The following is an 18,563-nucleotide window of genomic DNA, read 5'->3' as shown; positions in this document are numbered from 1 at the left end:
AGGATTAAGCATATGTAGTATCAGAAAGTTTAAGATGTTAATGAAGTACTATTTGTATGGGTGACTGTCACTCAAGTACTTGTAGTACAAGTATTTTGGGGCTGTTCCTTAGGCGATGAGGCACAAAACCCAGCCCTCTTTCTTTGTCCAGATGCATTCTAAACCTTCTATGCTATTGGTGTTTAGCATCATTATTCTATCTTTATTTTTGGGTGTTTAAATGATTTATTTTTTTTCATTCTACATGTCTGATTTCCTTTACCCGAGTCCCAAATGTTTGAGTCTAATGTTTCAACAATGAAAAACATTTTGTTATGAAAACTGCTACGTCTTCTCCTTACTTGTATTATTATTATCACACTGTTGAGGCAACAATTCAGCAGTGTGATCATGTTGGTTCAGTCCAAAGTGACACCCTTTTGAGGACCTCTTGTGTCCCTGACAGTGTTTACTTGCTGAATCAGGGTGGAAGATATTTGAGAATTATGTCCCCCTACTGACTTTAAGCTATCTTAGTGTTGCTGGTTTAATATTGTATGTGTTCCTTAAAAGCCAGAGTAGGAGCCTAATGGTCTTAGGCAACAAATCTGAGTGAATACAAAAATACTCAATACGGAAGACACTGAGTAAATCAGACAAAAAACAAACAATGCTTACGTACAGTCAATTTTAATGGCAAGATTTTGAGTAACCTTTCCCCTTCAGAGGCCGGTGGGGAAACATTTCTATTTTGATGGAGTCACTGCATGCATCAGTGAGTACGAAAATCTGAACATCTTTGGGAGATTTTGGAATAACACTAGATGAGGGAGTGTGTTTTGGAGGAAATGGGTTCATACTCCCAGTGGAGTTCACAGATGGTGGCCCAAAAACTTACTGGGACGCTATGTGCTTGTTTTTTCTTTACTTTTAACACCCATCTATATGTTCCTCGTCTCTGTGTTGCCTATATTTTGGTTGCAGTGTTCTCAGTGTTAGTGTTCTCACAATGTATTACTTGGAGCTCTGACGACTGTATAAGTGTTTTTCAGTACCAAGTTTACGTCTCAAAACCCTTTAATTCTGTCGTCTGAAAGAAAAAATTCAAAGACAGACGCAGAACAATCCATAGATATTTATTTCTCCCTATTCATTTACAGTAAATACATAATTACACACTGCACATACAGTTTTTATATTACAAATTTTTTTTTCGATAAGTATCATCATTTTGGTGGACTGGAGTCCAGTCAGGTAAACGTGGCTCGATCACAGAAATGAATTCAAATAACTGAACCACAGTTCAGAGTTAGGCTGAGTAGCTTTGCACTTGAGCCCATGACTGTCTGGCATTACACCATGTGCTGTTTAAGCTGTGATGGCAGCTCCTCCAGGGAGCTGAGCAGATGCTTCCGAGGAACGTCGGGACGGTTTGGCTTGTTGTGTCTGTCCAACAGGAACCCATTGATGCCCACAGACCGAGAGGCGAGGTAATCGTTCACATAGTGGTCCCCAATATGAGCTACACTGGCAGCAGGTACACCACATTTCAGCAGCGCCTGATTAAAGATGGCTGGACTTGGCTTTGCTACACCAGCCTCCTCTGATGTTATCAAAAAGCTGAAGTGAGACCGAAGGCCACAAACACGTAAAATCTCTTCAAGGCGGATATCAAAGTTTGACACCACGCCCAGCTTCAGTCCTAGTGAAGAACAATGCTCCAGGGCCTTCAGTGAGTCTGGAAATACCTAAATCAAGGAGACATAACACAAATTCAAGTTTATGTTTTAGTGCTACTTTGTCCACTGCTGATTACATTAACACACACACACACACACACACACACACATAACCATTTTAAAACAAAACATTTTAATTATGTTGTTTTTCTGACACATTTTTCACAGAAACCACCAGGAAATAGGTTTTGTTTATTACAAAACGTAATATACATTTATGTATGCTATAAATATCACATGTTATTTACCTCCCAGTTCTCTGAATTGCAGAAGTTATGATAAAGGTTGTGAGCCACTGTATTAAGCAGGGCTGGGTCCTGTACCCCGCACCTAGAGAAAGTGTCTCGCACCACCCCCATCCACCAAGACCGTCCATCCAGGCCCTTAGAGATGCCGTAGTTTGGGTATCCTCTGGACTGTTGTCGATATGCCTGGAGGAAAGCAGCTTCGACCTCCACAGGACTGAGATCCAAGCCCACTCGTTCAGCTTCCTTGCAGTACTGCTCTCCCACTGATGCACGCACCTTCAGCAAGGTGTCCTTCACATCCCATAGCACCCATCGCAGAGGGGCTCGCATCACACCTTCAGAGGCAACACCACAAATGCAAGACAGATTAAGGTCTAAACAAGACATATAAATGTTTCATCACCAGGATGTTTGTATTGGAATGATTCAGATTGTCTAAACATCTACTCTACTATACTTACTTGTACCATTAAAATACACTACTGTCTTAAAGATATTTTTGGTTCCTCAACCATCAATCTGGCTCACTAGAGTTCAGGTTGAATTGTTTACAAGACACGAGCCACGGTAGCAATTTTAAAATAATTTGTAGTAATTTCATTATTCTGTTTGGAGATATGCACTTCTAAAGCATTTTACCAGCCAAAATGATAAAAGCCTTAAGCTGGGTCCTTCCTTAGCTTTGCTTATTGTCTGTTTTTGTCTTTTAGAGGGGCCCTGTGTAAAGGTTTACATTATTCATGACATAATAATGGATAATACTCAATAGTCTATTTAACCAGAGCATCACAAGCTGAGGGCCACTCGCCCTTATTAACAGTTGATCGACCATGACTGATATACTTTAAATCTTTAACTGTGAAGGCTTCTATCGCATTAGACATTTGGACTGGCAGGTGTTGTTGTTACTAACATCAAAAGGCCTCCTCACCCACACAGGTGTTTTCAATGATTCTGGCTGATGAGAACATTACTGAAGTTGAAGAGGTATGTGGCTTTGCTGGCAGTTTACTTCCATGAAGTCATCAGGCTCGATCAATGAAAAGGTTGAAAGTGTATATTATCCGGTCTTATAGGTGCACTATTTAGTTTTGGCGAGTACATTTAATCCAAAGAGAACGATCTTTAATGACTTAATTGTTATGCCTAAACAAACTAAAAAAACAAACTGTCTTCCGAATTACCCGATTAAACAAAGTGACCTTAAAAGGACAACACAATTTCATATTGTTTAACTTTGTTTATATGTGGCAGACCCTGCCACATTTCTATCTTCTAACATTTTTTCTCTGAGAACAGCTTGATTATTCAGTTATGGGAAGTCTGTATTATTATCATCACATTAATATTTAGTTTTAATTTCTTCTCCAAAACCACATAGTGCCCTGTTAGCTGATATCTTACCATGTAGATAAAAAGGGAAACACCTGTGTGGATGGACCATGGATTTGTAGTGCTTGTACACCAGTACATCATGACAGTTAACCAGCATTATCAACACCAGGACCCTTAAACTGAAGCAGTTAATTGAAATGTAGCTATTTGCCCTTTAATTACTTAGACTTGTGCTTTTCCTACTGAAACATGTTACATGTCTTTGAACCCATCAGACAAAAAGGTGCTTTTGGACATGGAAATGCTGTGTTAAAGACATTTTGTGGAGTACACATTGTTAGAGATCAGAGTGTCAGAAGTGACAGTGAACCTGACAACCCTGTGCTATGCTAACGCTAGATTATCAATAGAGGTTAATATTAAACGCTTGCTGACGCTCATTAATTTTCTTCACAAAAAATTAGAGGTTCATGGTGACAAACTACGTCAAAGTTTAGCAACATTAACAGTTAAACCCAAAACCAAGAAGTTACCTAGCTGACAGTAACGTTACGTAAAATTTCCTTGTACTTATTCTTATCTTTTTCTGCTAAACGCCCTTCATATAAATGGAAATGTTATCACTAGCTAAGCTAACATCGCGCTCGTTAACTTCGCATTATTAGCTGCTTGTCAGCACATGTTGGAGAGTTTCTCCGGCAGAGACAACCGCTACGAAAACTAAAAGACAGTTTAAACGTTACCGAAGTCAAGTCTTCAGACTGTAAACAAGCTTAGCTCATTAGCTAGCTACACTTCCTGTCCTCTTCTTCTTCGCTGTTTGGTTTTAGGGTAGCTATCGCCACCTTGTGGAGTTTCAGCTCCTCCGACGTTCAATCTGTCGATCGACCTCAACATTAATGACCTATGTTCCTCTTTTTCACCCATTTCTAAGCGCACATAACCCCAAGAGACTCTATAGGACTCTGGTGCTACCACGGCCATCCCTGTAGCTCCGCCCCTTTATGAATTCTCATGAATTATTACTTCATGAAAATTCTTTTCAGGCCATCTCAGCCAAACGGAGGCCAATAATTACAAAAGTAAAGCAATTTGAAATGTGAAAACTGTTTGGTGAGTGAGGGTGTGAGGGAGTACTGCTTGTGACTGTGTGTCAGGCATAATAACTGGCTAAAAATATAAATGGGCACCATGAGTGATGCCAGGACGACACCAGAGGCCTATAAATATGAGCGGAGTTCTAATGCGATATTGTAGGAATGATTTCACTGATACTGCTCCCGCTAGCCGGGCTCTGAGACTCTCCTCAGAGCCTTCTCATAGCTGGTTGATCCGTTGGGTCCCGCTTGGTTGATTGCATTAGTATCGCAGACGGGCCGTCCCGGCCATTAGCTACGGTTGGGGCCTGGCTCCCCAACACAGGCAGAGGGACGCCCTGATAGCGATCTTGTTCCGGCTCTGGGTTCGGCAGTGGACCCGGTTGAGTTGGATTGTAGTATAGCGGTAGAAGCGGTGGTGAAATCAGAACCTACCTAGCTGGACGCTAGATTTTTTTCTATTAAATAATAATAATAAAAAAATCTATTTAATTAATTTAATTATCATTTTTCCTTTTCTTTTCTTTCTTTTTTTTTTTTTTTTGCTCTTTCATACTGACCTTGACATAATAATGCTAAATCATTATTTTTTACACCTCAAGGTGGACAGGTATGTAAACGGTTCAGGGGGGCAAATAACTTTCTAGGGACATTAGAAACAATTATTTTTAAAAAGATATTATTGTTTAACATCTACTCCAGAAATGTTTGAACACATGGAAGATATTCTGCTTTGAATGATATTTTGTGTCTCATATGATTTTACCTTATTTAAAAAAAAAATAAAAATCTTAAAATGACCTGTAGCCTACTTCTTCGTCATTAAAAAAAAAGATCCCATTGTCATTGACGATACGAATGTTTATGATTTGAAAAGTTGAAATACTGGACACAAAATGCCTCTTGCTTAACTCTAAGGTACATTCTCTCTTTGTCTCAGTTTTGTGCAAGTTCCATTCTTGAAAATGATTGGCTTCCAACGTGCTTTTATAGGAGGTGACTCTTTGAGCAGATGAGTTGAAAATGACCTTCTGGTGTCAAACCACCACATACATCACTGCACAGCGAAGCTCAAACTTCCAAAATTATCACAAAAAGCCAAACCATTTTTGAGACACACACACACACACACACACACCACCAACCTCACAAAAAGGTAGATATTAGACAAAGACAGCAAAAGTATGTGTTTTCTCCTCTCCATCAGCTCCAAGTTGATTCAGTGACTGAGAGAAGACCCTGTTAGTTGACTGTGTGTGTGGTGTCACATTGCCTGGTGTGACTGATGGTGCAGCCGTCCTTGGACAACCTGCTGATCCCGAGCTCCCCAAGGACGAACTTAGTGCAGACATCCGACCGACATAGTCCGCTGCAGCTCAGAGGTCCTGAGCTCAAACGATCCTCCAGCCTCAGCCTCTCGCGAACTTGGATTACAGGCGTGCGCCACCGCACCGCCTTGAAAAAAACACATAAACAAAGTAAGAAATAAAGAAGAACAGCCTCCCTGTTGTTCCTCGATGTACATTAGACTTTGAAACACAACACTAAAAGCGCACCATAGACCAGGCCGTTTTTCCATGCGGAAAACCATTAAGTCCGATGGCCGAGCGGTTTAAATGGGTAAAAGCGAGATAGTGCGCATGCGCTCAACCATTGGGATACGTAGTGTTACTCGTTCGAGGCCGGGTAGGGCTAGATACCTCTCTGCCCATGAGTTGCGGAGGTGTCTACCTGAATAGTTGTAAATGACTTGCAGTGCTTTTTTTCAGTGTCCAAGGTGCCGAATTTAACTGTCCCTGACCATGATACTGAACGGCTGAATTTGTTTTTTTATAATTTGATAGATTAGGGAGGGTAAAATCTGCACCAGTTCAGTTTGAAATATCTAGCTAATGTCTTTATAGAGAATTCTATAGAAGATATACCCAAAGTATAGTCTTAACACATAAAAGAAAATGTGATCGTAGAACACTAATCCTATTCTCACCCGATTGGCCTCCGATTCATGTAAGATCAGACTTTAAGGTGCTGCTGATGACATGATGAATTTCATGCCACTTCATGCTGATGTTTTTCTTTTTTATAACTAATTATCTTGTGTGGCCTGCCATCTTCCAGGTCACCATGGTGGCTTGAATACTTTAAGCCAAAATAAAAGCAACAATTGTCGAGATAATGCAGTCCAGCACAGCACCACCACCCACTATGACCTCAACAAATAACACAAAGTAGAATAAACACCTTTCTGATAATGTCAACAAAAACTGAACATGTAAAAGATTTATAAAAGCAGACTGCACTGCATGATGTTTCACAGGTGTATCAACTAATATGACTAATAGTGATTATGTGTAGTATGATTCCTCGAATAACATTGCAAGGTAATACCCATCTAGTATGATTTATAATATGTATATATATACATATATATATATATATATGTATATATATACATATATATATATATATATATATATATATATATATATATATATATATATATATATATATATATATATTATAATATATACTTTTTGAGGGGGATATAGATCTGGCTGTCATCCGCATATATATATGTGTATATATATATATATATATATATATATATATATATATATATATATATATATATATATATATATATTATATATATATATATATATATATATATATATATATATGTGTGTGTGTGTGTGTGTGTGTGTGTGTGTGTGTGTGTGTGTGTGTGTGTATAAAAACCCTAACCCCACTAATTTTTGTATTGTTCTGTCCTTTACAACGCCGTCATTTCCTTTCTTCTCGCCTATGGCTTGTCGTGTGCTGTCATACATCCAGGTCAGCAGGCGGCAGTACGCTCACAAAGTGGTTGCTCAAGCTGCATTTGCCAGAGATGTACGCATGCGCAAAGGATCACATGGCGTAAAGTCAAGTAAGGCAGAGGAAATGCAACCCATGTTTTTTAAAACACGCAGTTTACTGGAGACATCTCAACAGATGTAACCTTTTTCGAGTCGGAATGTTATTGACATAATGGCGACTCCAGCTATTCGGATGTTTCGGAGGTTAGAGGGTCTGTTTTGTGTATACAAACCTCCAGGCGTCCACTGGAAACTTGTGCGGGACAGCATCGAGACAAATCTGCTGAAAGGTGAGGATAACATAATCTTTAGAAGTCATCCTAACGTCAATCAAGCACTCTCCAGGTTACATGTCTGCGTCTGCTCTGACAGCGAGGCGTGACACAGCTAATGCTCAACATTTACCAACGTGTCAGTCAGCCTTACATTTTAACCTTGGACTCACCAAGTCGCTTTATCCTGTTGACTCTTGTTTGTGTCTTATTTTAGGTTTAAATGCTACACCGTCTCAGCCACTTCCTCAGGAGGTCCGCTTCTTGCCACAGCCAGGCAGTGAGACTGAAGCACCCAAGGGATTCACACTCAGTGTAGCCTCTGTGCCAGTACTGTCCAAGCATCCCCTGGGTATGTGTCTCCTGTCTCACCTGTCTATTTCTATATGTGTTACTGCAGTGCTATGGAGTGACAGCGAGATCGAAAAGTGGCTAAAGGTATGTCGATTGCTGCTCAACGGCATATACCGATCCCTAGAATGGCATACCGATCCCCAGACTGACATACAGATTCTCGGAGTGGTATATACCGATCCCCAGACTGACATACAGATTCTCGGAGTGGTATATACCGATCCCCAGACTGACATACAGATTCTCGGAGTGGTATATACCGATCCCCAGACTGACATACAGATTCTCGGAGTGGTATGCTGCTATTATGCCGCTGTTATTCCACCGACACATGATGGTATGTGCCGCTTGAGATTGTTACGGCACTGAGAGACTGTTGGATGGGTACCGCTCCCTGATGAATATGCAAATGTAATGCCACTGGGCTGGTTTGACGACAAGTGCAGCCGTAAACATAAACTTTTTTTTTTTTTTTTGTCTTTATTGACAATGCTAACTTTACACTTTACCGCAAGTAATGTTATGTTGTTGGGATTGTAGGCAGATAGACAGTAATTACACGTGGGACTCTTACGATATGATAGTAAAGTAATATGTCTAAATATCCGCCTATAAACTACTTAAAGCTAATGAAAGCGCTAACCTTAGCTAACATGGCTAATATTAACCCAGCCACCTTATAGCCAGTCTGACTAATCGATAGCAGAACTTTTGAGCCTGCCAACAAAACAATACTTAGTGATGGGTTTTCATTATTACGGTCGCTGGGCTAATATTAGCCATGTTAGCTAAGGTTAGCGCTTTCATTAGCTTTAAGTAGTTTATAGGCGGACATTTAGACATATTGCTTTTCTATCATATCGTAAGAGTCCCACGTGTAATTACTGTCTATATGCCTACAATCCCAACAACATAACATTACTTGCGGTAAAGTGTTAAGTTAGCATTGTCAATAAAGACAAAAAAAAAAAAAAAAAAAAGTATATGTTTACGGCTGTACTTGTCAAACCAGCCCAATGGCATTACATTTGCATATTCATCAGGGAGCGGTACCCATCCAACAGTCTCTCAGTAACAATCTCAAGCGGCACATACCGTCATGTGTCGGTGGAATAACAGCGGCATAATAGCAGCATACCACTCCGAGAATCTGTATGTCAGTCTGGGGATCGGTATATACCACTTCGAGAATCTGTATGTCAGTCTGGGGATCGGTATATACCACACCGAGAATCTGTATGTCAGTCTGGAGATCGGTATATACCACTCCGAGAATCTGTATGTCAGTCTGGGGATCGGTATGCCATTCTAGGGATCGGTATATGCCGTTAAGCAGCAATCGACATACCTTTAGCCACTTTTCGATCTTGGCGCTACTGGTGCTATGTTTGTACAACTAATTAAGTTATTAATTTACTTAGTGTCTTGTCAGTATAAACAGTACTGTTCCTAAATAATAATGATAATAATACAATACAAATCTGATAATTTGTCATATCAGGTGTAAGTCTTTTAGTGTTACAGTAATGTTATTAGTTGCACTTGCCTGCTCTGGTCGACTACACAGTCATGGATGAAAGTATTGGCAATCCCTGGAACTTTTCCAGAAAATGCACCATTTCTCCCAGAAAAGTTATTGTTTAAGTGCATTGGGACAACACAAAAAAGCAGAAGGAAAAAAGCCAAATTTGACATCATTTTACACGAAACTCCAAAAATCGACTGGACAAAATCATTGGCACCCTATTAAAACTGTGGGTAAATAATTTCATTTCAAGCATGTGATCTTCGTTTAAACTCACCTGTGGCAAGTAACAGGTGCTGGCTATATAGAAATGGAAACTGAAGCCAGTTAGAGTGTGTAAAAGTTGACTCAACCTTTGTGTTGTGTGCCTGTGTGTGCCACATCAAGCATGGAGAGGAGAAAGAAGAGCCAAGAATTGTCTGAGGACTTCAGAAGCAAAGTTGTCGAAAAATATCAACAATCTCAAGGTTACAAGTCAATCTCCAGCAGGACCATGACCCAAAACATACCTCACAAAGCACCCAGAAATGGTTAGAGACAAAGCGCAGGAGAATTCTGAAGTGGCCAGCAATGAGTCCGGATCCCATAGAACACCTATGGAAAGATCTCAAAATTGCTGTTGCGAGAAGGCACCCTTCAAATCTGAGAGACCTGGAGCAGTTTGCGAAAGAGGAGTGATCCAAAATTCCAGTTGAGAGGTGTAGGAAACTTGTAGCTGGTTATAGGAAGCGATTGGTTCAGTTATTTTCTCCAAAGGGTGTGCAACCAAATATTAAGTTTGATTTTGTCCAACCCAAGTTTTGAGTTTTGTTTAAAATGATGTCAAATTTGGCTTTTTTCTTATGCTTTTTTGTGTTGTCCCAGTGCACTTAAAGGGAATAAACATGTGTATACCAAAACATTTGTAATTGCAACACTTTTCTGGGAGAAATGGTGCATTTTCTGGAAAAGTTCCAGGGGTGCAAATACTTTCGTCCATGAGTGTAAATGAAGTTTGGCCTGATGACACAATACTGACTTAATTCCCACATTAGTGCATGTTAAGATTAGCTGGAACGCCTGATTGATATATAAATGCATATTATATATTTGCGCTCATTGAGAACTGAGTGAATAAAATGTAATTTCTCTTCTATTTCAGTGACTGGACCTGAATTCCAGCAAATTAAAGTTGGAGTAGGACATCGCCTGGATGCACCCTCCTCTGGTGTCCTAGGTATGGATATTTTTAGAGTTTATCACACAGGGAACCCTGTTTCTTTCAAAAGTCTGAGCTGCCTTTTCCCATTTTCTTTCCCCCTAAGAACTGTAATTAACAGCATACACAAATGTTTTTGTGTCTTTCTTTAATGAGTGTGTGAGCGGAATAAAAAAGTTGTCTGCTCTGTTTCAGACAACACAGCTTTACTTTATATTTTCCTCAAAGTAAATGCTCAGTTCCTGAACAATGTTTTATGTTTTATTTCCCCCAAAGAAAACAGGTGCCAACAGAGCTATATAACAATCCCCTTTGTTGTCAAGTGGAGTAACCTTCATGTCTCTGCGTGTCTGTGGGATGAAAGGACAAATGAAAAGAGTGCACTTAAATTAGGTTAAAATTCCGGTCACGTGCATATGGATCATTGCATCTTTAGTTGTATTTAATGTACGATGCTTCTTTTTCACACCTTTGTCACTTTAGTTCTTGCTGTCGGGAATGGAAACAGGGCCCTGAGCGATCTCTACAGAACACGAATCACCAGGGTAATTTATCATTCCTGCTTTTTTTTTTTTTTTTTTTTTACATCAGATGTGTAAAGATGCAATATTTAAGATTAAATGCTGTTTGATATATTTCAGGATTACACACTGGAGGGTGAATTTGGGACTGCAACGGATGATTTCTCTCATGCGGGCAGAGTTGTGGAAAGGTCCACCTATGGTACGATGCTTTAGTTTTTTCTTAAATATGTTCAGTTTTAGCTGTTAATTCCCTGGATAGCGGTTTGACAAGACTCGGCTGTATCTGACGCTAAAATATGGTTGTGTTTGACAGGTCACATCACACAGGACAAGCTGGACAAGGTCTTGGCGATGCTGCAGGGAGCAAATCAGAAGGCCTTGTTAATGTATGCTAACTACATTAAAATTAATTACATTTCTATAAACACAATATTGACATTTTTACTGTTAAATTCCTCCTTAGTCGACAGTTACCTCTGTACTTTTGAAGAAAACCTCGCTTTACATATAATAGATCGGTCCACAAAGTGCTGTATGATTATACTGAGTGCGGATTGATGACTGTTTTTTTTTTTTAAACTCTTTTTTAATACAGGTATTCCAACGTAGACATGCGTTCACAGGAAGCCTATGAGTTGGCTGCACAAGGTTTACTGGGTCCAGAAGGGAAATCACAGCCTATCTTGACAGGCTTGCGTTGCATTCGCTTCCAGCCTCCCAACTTCACTTTAGGTAAATAATCTTCAGTCGAACACAGGGGAAACCTTGTATAGAATATGTAGATCAAGATCTTGTTTGTTTTTTTTTTTGTTTACTTACAGAGGTGCAGTGTCTGAATGAAACTCAGAAATATTTGCGCAAAGTTGTACATGAGATCGGACTCGAGCTTCGCAGCACGGCGGTATGTAAAGCAGTCAGACGGACCCGAGACGGCCCCTTCACCCTGCAGGATGCCCTGACACACCACCAGTGGACTGCTTCTGATGTTAGGCAGGCCATCAGTCAATACCACTCCTCCAAAAAGAACAAAAGATTTCCCCACACACAGATCAAGGACTCAGGATTACAACCACCAGAGAATACGACAGCCAGGCAACAAAATGAAACAAGTGATGAAGCAGCTACAGCTGAAGGTAGAATTAAATAAGCTGTCGCTGAGTCACTCTGGTAGTTGATCCCAAACATTTCACAAAGAACTGAACTGCTGAAATGCTGGTTTCCAAGGGTGAAAAGTGGACAAGGTTCACAACATTATGCTTTTTGTTTAATATGCAACCTTTCTCTCCTCCATCTATAAGAACAGCTGATGTATCTCAGGTATTAGGGATGGACCGATTACTGGCCTGCTTTATCAGGGCTGAAATTTATATTTATTTCATATTATAGATTGATCACCAAAAAAAACAATTAATTTAAAAATGTGCTACTTTAGCTCTGACGCAGCATTCGATAGGAGAGTGGATGTATAAATGAGCAGAAAATGGAAATGCTCAAGTATTTACCTCAAAACTGTTCTTAAGTACTTTACTTGAGTAAATCGTACTCAGTTATATTCCATCACTGGCTATTGTAAAATTTGACAACAAAATTTCTACGTTTACTGGTATAATTTTATTCTTCCCAAATATCGGTTATCAGTGTCCTTGATTACTAATAATCTGCATCAGTACTGGCCCTAAAAAAAAAACCTTATTGATCAGTCTGTGGCATGAATGTTCCAGTGTTTTAACCTTTGTTAAATGTTGTGTGGGTAACATTAAATTATTCCCCAAATGTTAATATGAAACTTTATTTATTATTGTGAAAATAAATTCAAAAGATTTTCAAGATTTGTGTTTAGTGGTTTTCTTGCCATTTGATCTTATTTCAGTGTCAATACACAAAAAGATTCAACAGTGCATTTGGGCAAAGTGGTGCCAGGTTTAGAGGTGTTTTAATGACAGTTTAATTTAAACCAACATCCTATGAGGTCTGTAGACACCTGCTTTATTAGCGCAAGTACTCCCCCCTGTGGCAAAAGGTCAAAGTTATTTCAGGGACTTCTCTGCTGTTGTTTGCTGGTATGGTTAAGACATATCCTGTTTGCTTCTGTTTAACAACCTTCTGATCCCTGCTGTGGTTGGAGTGTCTCTGTTGTCATGAGACAAAAAAAAACCAAAGTCAACAGACAGCTGCAGGCCAGCTCTCCCACTGGAAACCATTAAAGATCGCCTGTGTAATACAGGAGAAACAAATTATGAAACTAGTAGGAATTTAAACCACTCTCTGGCCCAGACTCTGAAACTGCCTTTAATATTTTGCTTTAATTCATTTACAAGGGTTTACATAAAAAATATATTTAAATAATTTTTCAGGTTTCCTTTATATGTAAATATTCAATATTTATCAGAACTATATTCTTATAAATGTTGAATTTTGTGCTTCATTGTGGACAGATTTAGTCTTTTAAGGGTTGTTCTGCTGACCTGCTGTGTGGCTAAAGGACTCTTTACAGCAGGAATTAACTGGCACTGACTAATTGGAAGTTTACTAATTGAACACTGTGTCTTTTACAACCAAATTACAGTGTTTTCCTGGCAACCTCTTATAAATTACAGCCCCCTGAAAAGAAACAAAAAAACGCTGTTTTCTGATGTTTGATGTTTAACAGAGTTATGATATGTACATGTTCCAGCCTAAAACTGAATTATCTGAATAAATCTCCTGTTAAATGACGCCAATGAAGTCCGAGCCAATCACTAATATCAGATTTGGTGTCCTCTGATGATGTTGGATGATGGTGTGTCAGCATTTTCTGTTTCCCACAACAGCTCTTCTGGGATCTTATGAGGTTACTGCAGTGGTGCCATTGTTGCCGTTGACGTGCTCTTCATACCAGAGAAGGACTTGTTGTTCCAGTCGGAACACTGTTGTCTTTGTCAGTGTTGAGAAAGACGACTTCCACGAGGACACAAATTAACTTCCAGAGCACGCAGTTATGTTCTGGAGGTTTATTTAGCACAAGACACGACATAAGGACAACTTCACAAACAAATTAAAGGCATTTAACGATGCAGGTCATAGAGAGGTGCACAGAAACATAAAACATATTTTGCATGTATATTTAAAGCCTGTTAAGCATTTCACAGCTGCCGTCTTTAATTATAGAGCCATGAAATGTATTTATGATTATCTGGCAGACATGGGAACTGCAAGTAAGACAAGTGCTGACAGTGTTCATGTAGAACAGATGGTAAACATACAAAATCATGACACACTTGATGGGATTATTAAACAACACTGTTTGTTGACAACTGCAAAAATAACAAGATGCTTTTGTTCACAGGCGTATTGCACAAATTGCTTGTGAACACTGAAATGTACTTCAAAATGTATTACTACTCAAAATTTAGTAGACCTTTTGTAATATCAGTTTTGTACCATGTATTGTAACTTCCAAGAAGTAATTTGCCTGGTGCCTTCGATTTATACATTTAAATATGTCTACCCACTCAATTAAATACACATTTGTGTCATGAATTAAGCACAAAGAATAGACACTGTACAAAGAACAGAACAAATACTCAATAGCCTTACAATGTAACAGATTCTCTCAGTTTTTCAGCCTAAAACCCTGAAAAATAAAACTGATATTGTTAATACATCTTCAAATGGAAATGCATCCGCCTGGAACAAGAGTCAAAAGACAATGACTTCATGTGATCATCTGCAATTGCACTAGAACAGTAAGGCTTTCATATTCAAGTAGGAAAAACAATTTAACAAGATAAAACTGATCAAGTGTTTATTCACCTTCCTCTAAAGAAAGCCTGCGCCCGCTATACAGTGTAGTATATACAAGAAGGTATACAGTAGAGTCTCCTTTGAGGCTTCCTCTCTAAAGAGTATATAAAAAGGATATTTTATGATACTAGAATATCTTACACTTAAATTGTTCTCTATATTATCCTCTACATCAACTATTTAGTTGTACAGCTTGTTAGAAATAATAAACCAGATGAAAGCAGTAGTAACAAGGAAATGTAACTTACATTTGTATAAATGAATACAATCTATAATTTAACAGCTCTAGTTGTAATGTACAAACAAACTTTTCAGATGTTGGTCACTGAGGCTTCTGACAAATCTGTTCAGCAACATCCTGATGATTTTTTTTGTTGGGGCTCTTTGTGCAACACCGTGGTTTCCTCTCTTGGTTCAACTTTTTGACTCAACATCCTGGCAACAACACAATCAGCACCAAGATTAGAGAACTTTAGGCTTTTAAAAAATAAGCGCAGGATAAAAGAAAAGTCAGAGGTGGGATGTCTATACCTGGCCACAGTCTCCAAAGACTGAATCACATTTTCGCCCGTGGCAGCGCTGCACTCCATGAATTCATAGTTGTACTCCTGTGGAAGTAAAACTGCTGTCTTTAGTGCATGTTTCATAATCAGTATTATATTCTGACACCAGCAGACGAGCTAACAGTGTGAGAGGTTGTAATGCCACAGATACCTTAGCGAGAACTTCCCCCTCCTGAAATTTTATCTGCCGCTTTGCATGATCACTCTTATTCCCGAGAAGTAAAATGGTCACATCTTCTGCAGCCCCCTCCTGCAAAACAGTTTGATTATTGTTGGGACTGACAGAACAAATATGGATGTAATTAATATAATTATAATTATGGATGCTTTAATGTGTACATCACTTAAATGTTGAACCTGGTAAATATGCTTAATTTTCAACTATTTTATATACTACTGGGCATCATTTATGTGTTGATTATATTTTAATAATCTGAGTCTGCAAAGTAACTAAATTAAAAAATAAATGCAGTGCAGTAAAAGTACAATATTTACCTACAAAATGTTGTAAAGTAATTAATGGGAATACTCGAGTAAATAACCTAAATATTGCACGCTATTAAATGCACTACTGCTAACCTTTCCACCTCACTAGTAATATGTGCTGCTGTTTCAGTACACACTCATTATAACAAAAATATTTATTATACATATAAACCATTGTACAGTATATGTGGCCTTCAATAGAATCCTGTACTTTCAAAAATCACTGTAAACAAAGCCAGTTGTTTGACGGGTGACATCATTAAACAGCCGCTCAAGCTTTCTGAACACCTCACCTGAATACAGTTTGCCCAGTAGCTGACTGCAGAGAAACTCTGAGAGGAAGTGATGTCATACATCAGGAGAAAGGCCTGGGCTTTATGGAAAATCTGTCTTGTGATGCTGTGAAACCTTTGAAGAACAACAAAGATGTCATCAGAAATCTGACCTCTTTAAATCAGAAGAAGCCACAAACTTTATAACAAAACAACAAGTTAATTACTTTTCTCACAACCATGAACAAGTGAACATCACAAAACTGTGTTGCAAAATGGTGAAAAAATACTTGGTCATGAGCCTCAAAAGTAGAGTGTCTGCTTCTAATTATACAATGATTCTGGTTAGTTAAGTTTGCAAAACCTCCCCTGAGGTGTTTCTCAAGAAACACACTCAATCTTTCCTGGAAAGACTGGTGATGTAAACAAATACGGTGATTGCACAACAGCCTCAACAATGAATTCAAGAGTGTTTCAATATTTCAAATCCACAAAATTGTGTCAGACTGTCCTGTTTTTATGTCATCTCCTTTTATTTGTGTTTTGGGGCTTGCAGTCTAAATTTGAATCCATATCTGCTGAAAGCAAAAATGACACAACTGATGTTAAAATGAGTTTACATGACAAACGATGACCTGGTTTGACCATCTCAGTGGTGACATTTATGTGGCTGAAAACCAACATTGCATTTCAAACAACGCTATTCTAAACAGGTCAGCCCACATGCAACATGTGAAATGAACACATGGACATGTTGTCCTAATTCCACAGTACAAAAAAAATGCTTGGGTATGCCAACCAGTTCCTGAACAGGTTACAACCTGGCCTGAAGGAGACAGAACAACATGTTCTGAGGTATCTCTTGTTTACAATTTCTTTGACCGGCAACAATAGAAAGTGCATAGCAGATGTTATTTATGAAAGATTTGGCAAGTGTGCCCATGAGATGTCTTGGCAGGCCAAGCTGTACGACTGCTGGAGGATATTGTCTTCAGGAAGCCCTTGGGACAGAGGGACAAGCTGCCCCAGCCACCAGATAGGTAAAGTGTACCCATACACAGAAGATCCATCCCCACTTCCAGGAGTAAAAAGACACACAGTACATGTGGTGCAAACATTCAGGTCATCATAAACCTCAAAATAACACCCTGTACCTCTGATGATGACTTCCTCACAATGTCTGTACTGTTCCTACCCACAGCAGAGCTGCTGGACCAGACAGTGCGCCTCGTTACGTGATCACACCAAAAAAGTGAACTGTGCATTGATGACATCTGGCCTACAGCAAGTGGTTCAGCGTGCTCTTCATGAGGCACACAAAGCAAGCGTGTCAGTGTCAAGATCGACCTAAAGGACACTATGACTATGAGGGACCCCAAATCACCTTAATAGTTATATTAATGTTAGTTGTAGTTTATGGATACAAAGGGGGTAGAATACTTTGTATACTGTATGTTACCTCCTACTCATAAATAACGGTTGATCTTTTTAACACTTGCTAAGATGAAACTTGAAAGCTGACCAGGATTTGGAAATATTTTGTGCCTCAGGCTTTGTGTATATCATAATGCACTGTCCAAAGTATCTCTGATATCTTTGATTTACAATTCTCATACATGCAATATGCACTGAGGAAATGGTAAATGCACTATTCAGATGAAAAGCGCTCTAAAAACTTGTTGAAAGACTTTATGGTGGTGGTAACCTGCTCATCAGGAGCAGGGCAGCACCTCCTTACCAAAGTGCCTTAAGATATTTTTACACCCAGTCATTCACACATAAACTCACACACCGACGGATCAACCACTCGGAGCAATTTTGGGTTCAGTACTGCTGATGCTCTGATTAGTGGTTGACCTGCTCTACCTGAGTCTCCCTGAAATCAACCAACTTATGTCTCAATAACTGCCTGAAGAGGAAAACAGACTCCCAAAATGGTAAAAATGAATGGGATCACTCATATTTCCCCAACAGTTCATACATGCAAAAAAGAAAAAAATAAACTCACCTTTCTTGACCTGCTGTATCCCACAACTGCAGCACAACAGGTTTTCCATCCACCACCACAGTCCACATAAAGGAATCAATGCCTACAGAATGTATTCATGTTACATTATTCTGTATTTAGATGCATTTATGGGAATTTAGTAGAATAGAATCGGGATCTTACCAACAGAGGCGGGTAAGTCTAAAGAAAACTTCCCACTTTGAGCTCTCTTAATATAGGAGGTTTTTCCCACACTGCTGTCTCCAACCATCAGCACGTTGTATCTGTTTGATCTGAAAGCTGCTCCTGTCGAACTACCTGCTGAAATGAAAACAAACACACC

General features: G+C 39.1%; 3 protein-coding genes across 8 annotated transcripts in view; 1 reads left to right on the top strand and 2 right to left on the bottom strand.

Moving 5' to 3' along the window:
* Positions 1-1,099: 1,099 nt before the first annotated feature.
* hdhd3 (haloacid dehalogenase-like hydrolase domain containing 3) lies at positions 1,100-6,016 on the bottom strand. Of its 2 annotated transcripts, XM_030421641.1 has the most exons (4): positions 5,955-6,016; positions 5,544-5,853; positions 1,967-2,301; positions 1,100-1,727 (listed from the first exon to the last, which is right to left on the bottom strand). In XM_030421641.1, exons 3-4 carry the CDS (start codon positions 2,294-2,296, stop codon positions 1,332-1,334), a joined length of 726 nt encoding a protein of 241 aa, XP_030277501.1. In that variant the 5' UTR covers positions 2,297-2,301; positions 5,544-5,853; positions 5,955-6,016; the 3' UTR covers positions 1,100-1,331. The 2 variants fall into 2 exon arrangements, with proteins under 2 accessions (XP_030277501.1, XP_030277500.1); XM_030421640.1 differs by lacking the exons at positions 5,544-5,853; positions 5,955-6,016 and adding an exon at positions 4,045-4,869.
* A 1,269-nt stretch (positions 6,017-7,285) lies between these two features.
* trub2 (TruB pseudouridine (psi) synthase family member 2) lies at positions 7,286-12,958 on the top strand. The gene is made up of 8 exons (XM_030419045.1): positions 7,286-7,546; positions 7,746-7,880; positions 10,549-10,623; positions 11,089-11,150; positions 11,247-11,328; positions 11,443-11,515; positions 11,725-11,861; positions 11,951-12,958. Exons 1-8 carry the CDS (start codon positions 7,429-7,431, stop codon positions 12,274-12,276), a joined length of 1,008 nt encoding a protein of 335 aa, XP_030274905.1. The 5' UTR covers positions 7,286-7,428; the 3' UTR covers positions 12,277-12,958.
* Positions 12,959-13,754: 796 nt separating this feature from the next.
* The window catches only part of LOC115582826 (serine/arginine-rich splicing factor 3-like), a 28,522-nt gene continuing 23,713 nt past the window's right edge, over positions 13,755-18,563 (bottom strand). For 4 of the 5 annotated variants that reach the window (XM_030419038.1, XM_030419042.1, XM_030419039.1 and 1 more), the window contains 6 exons: positions 18,404-18,541; positions 18,242-18,323; positions 16,255-16,369; positions 15,627-15,725; positions 15,444-15,520; positions 13,755-15,347 (listed from right to left, as the gene is read on the bottom strand). In XM_030419038.1, coding sequence (XP_030274898.1) covers positions 15,260-15,347; positions 15,444-15,520; positions 15,627-15,725; positions 16,255-16,369; positions 18,242-18,323; positions 18,404-18,541 — 599 coding nt within the window. In that variant the 3' untranslated portion in view covers positions 13,755-15,259. The remainder of the gene's footprint in view (positions 15,348-15,443; positions 15,521-15,626; positions 15,726-16,254; positions 16,370-18,241; positions 18,324-18,403; positions 18,542-18,563) is intronic. The other variant, XM_030419041.1, reaches the window with a different exon arrangement.

This window comes from Sparus aurata, chromosome 6 (genome assembly GCF_900880675.1).
Source record: "Sparus aurata chromosome 6, fSpaAur1.1, whole genome shotgun sequence".
Classification (NCBI taxonomy): domain Eukaryota; kingdom Metazoa; phylum Chordata; class Actinopteri; order Spariformes; family Sparidae; genus Sparus; species Sparus aurata.
The sequence above is the reverse complement of the archived record's forward strand: the minus strand, read 5'-3'. Positions and strand labels throughout refer to the sequence as shown.

Excerpts from the sequence above, each read along its gene's own strand:
- hdhd3 (XM_030421641.1), bottom strand. The coding sequence starts at position 2,296 with ATGCGAGCCCCTCTGCGATGGGTGCTATGGGATGTGAAGGACACCTTG. Across the intron at positions 1,728-1,966 it reads GCAATTCAGAGAACTGGGAG|GTATTTCCAGACTCACTGAA; the intron begins GTAAATAACATG and ends TCCTTGATTTAG.
- trub2 (XM_030419045.1), top strand. The coding sequence starts at position 7,429 with ATGGCGACTCCAGCTATTCGGATGTTTCGGAGGTTAGAGGGTCTGTTT. Across the intron at positions 11,151-11,246 it reads ACAGAACACGAATCACCAGG|GATTACACACTGGAGGGTGA; the intron begins GTAATTTATCAT and ends GATATATTTCAG. Across the intron at positions 11,329-11,442 it reads TGTGGAAAGGTCCACCTATG|GTCACATCACACAGGACAAG; the intron begins GTACGATGCTTT and ends TGTGTTTGACAG.